Source organism: Sinocyclocheilus rhinocerous, unplaced genomic scaffold (genome assembly GCF_001515625.1).
Source record: "Sinocyclocheilus rhinocerous isolate Xijiao unplaced genomic scaffold, SAMN03320098_v1.1 scaffold1956, whole genome shotgun sequence".
Classification (NCBI taxonomy): Eukaryota; Metazoa; Chordata; class Actinopteri; order Cypriniformes; family Cyprinidae; genus Sinocyclocheilus; species Sinocyclocheilus rhinocerous.
The window spans coordinates 710863-713219 of NW_015638932.1; the positions used below are offsets into that span (position 1 = coordinate 710863).

Below are 2357 nucleotides of genomic sequence, written 5' to 3' on the forward strand. Positions count from 1 at the left end.
GTAAATCTCCATCACGTGCGGGCTTTCACATTGAGCAGCATTAACTACACAGAGCCGTTGTTCACTGACGAGCTGCGCAAAACCACGTTCATATTCGCGCGATTTTTTGCGCAGCTCGTCAGTGAACAACGGCTCTGTGTAGTTAATGCTGCTCAATGTGAAAGCCCGCAGGTAATGGAGATTTACCGCTGATTACAGAACCGGCTTTCTGACAAGATGCGCGTTAAATATCGCATGCGATTTATCGTGCAGCCCTAAAAGAAAACATTAAAAAGTCTTAGGTCGGTAAGATTTAAAAATGTTTTTGAAAGAAGTCTCTCACCAAGAATGCATTTAATATATTGAAAAATACAGTAAAAACAGTAATATTGTGAAATATTATTAGAATTTAAAATAACTGTTTTCTTTAAAGAGTAATTTATTCCTGTGATGCAAAGCTGAATTTTCTGCATCATCACTCCAGTTTTCAGTGTCACATGATCCTTCAGAAATCATTCTAATATACTGATTTACTGCTCAAGAAACATTTCTTTTTATTAATGTTGAAAACAGTTGTGCTGCTTTATATGATGGAAACCATTAATACATTTTCTTAGGATTATTTTGTAATTATGTTTCAGAAATCTTTTGTAATTATAAATGTCTTTACTGTCACTTTTGATCATTTTAATGTGTCCTTTCTGAAAGACGTATATATGGGTCCTTAAAGTATATATGAATAAAATACCAACACTAACCTTGTGGCAGGCCGTCCCAAACTTCCAGCCAGTCATACTTGCATTCTCCTTCCCCCATCAGCAAAGGGTCGTTTTCCAGGTCAAAGGTCTGGAAGGTGAGTGTGACCTCCGTCTGAGGAGGAGGGATGATGATGAAGGAGCACTCCAAATTATGAGGGTACTTGTCAGGGAAACCAGGAGACTCGATCACTCCGGTTGGAGCACTGAAATTACGGAAACAGTGCTCGGCTCCTGCAGAACAAACAGAAACACAAAAGAGAAATGTGGATTAAGATAACGTGACAGACTGTAATTAATTAGTGGCGCTTACATTATAGCATTAGAGCGCCAAGATTTGGATGGGAAGACAGATCCATTTTTTCTTCAGAAAATAAAAATCATTTCATTATATCATTTCATTATTTATAAAAAAAAATAAAAATCATATATGGGAAGCTAGTGATTATATTTTTCAATATATGTATGGACCATGTATTGCTATATATTGATACATATGAACATATGATGAGGCAGCATGGTGGGTGGAAAATGATATTTGACATTTATATCTTTATGGATTGAGTGCTCAGTTGACGAAATATATCTGTCTCATATCATTCAAAATTCCTAAGTATTGTTCTATATATTGTAATGTATTAACACAATATGTTATTCTGTATATTTTCAATATACATTAAACAGTTTAATATATTGATTGTTAATATATAAGGAAATATATTTTCTTTGTGTAAGGGACCTTCAGCTTTGAATGAATGAATAAATTCAGTTTGTTAAATGAACATATTTGTTGTAAACGTGTGTATTTTTGTCAAAGAGACACATTTCCCTAAGTAAGCAATTCGTCATCCACTTGTAAACCTTCCGGGATATTCTGGTGAACGTGGCTTCTCTTGTTCAGCGGTGTGATATGGTGCTGTATTCTGTGCATGTGTTTACCAGACACACTCGAGCGAGAGAATGTCATAAAATGAAAGCGTGGTTACTGATTCCTGGCCACGGAGAGCTCTCGCACACGCCCCTCTCCCCCTCTAATTCACATTTCAAACTGCTGCTCAACCTCTCCACTCCCCTGCTCGCGATGCCACCATGCTCGGCACACCGTCTGAATGCAGAGCGGAAGAGATGCAGCGAAAACAAGTGTAAATATGAGGCGGAGGGGAGCGAAAGAGACAAAGAGAGATTAAACAAAACAAACAAGACTAAGTGGATGGCAAAAGATGGACGCAGTTTGTAAAGTATACAGATTATGCACGGTACTCACTTTGAGCAAATGTGCAGCCCATCATGTCTTGCTCTCAAACGTGGTAGAGACAAACCTATACAAGGTGCTAACAGTGTAACTGGATAAAAGGTCGAGGGACCAGAGCCATATTTAGGGACTAGAATATCATAGAAGTGCCCACTTATCAGGGTCAGAAATAATTCTTTCATTAAGGGCCAACATTTGCCTCCTAGAAGTTTTTCAGGGGCAGATTTTTGCTTTTAATAGAATATAATGAAATATAAAAAACACAATGAAATATATAATGTTTATAAAATAAATAATTAAACAAATGTTTGAAAATAATTATTAATTATAAATGTGTATATATATATATATATATATATATATATATATAT

At 36.1% G+C, this 2357-nt stretch overlaps 1 protein-coding gene across 1 annotated transcript in view; it reads right to left on the bottom strand.

Moving 5' to 3' along the window:
- The window catches only part of LOC107750056 (neuropilin-2-like), a 90813-nt gene that overhangs the window by 52733 nt on the left and 35723 nt on the right, over positions 1–2357 (bottom strand). The window contains exon 4 of the mRNA XM_016565314.1: positions 738–968. Within this exon, the coding sequence (XP_016420800.1) occupies positions 738–968 (231 nt within the window). The remainder of the gene's footprint in view (positions 1–737; positions 969–2357) is intronic.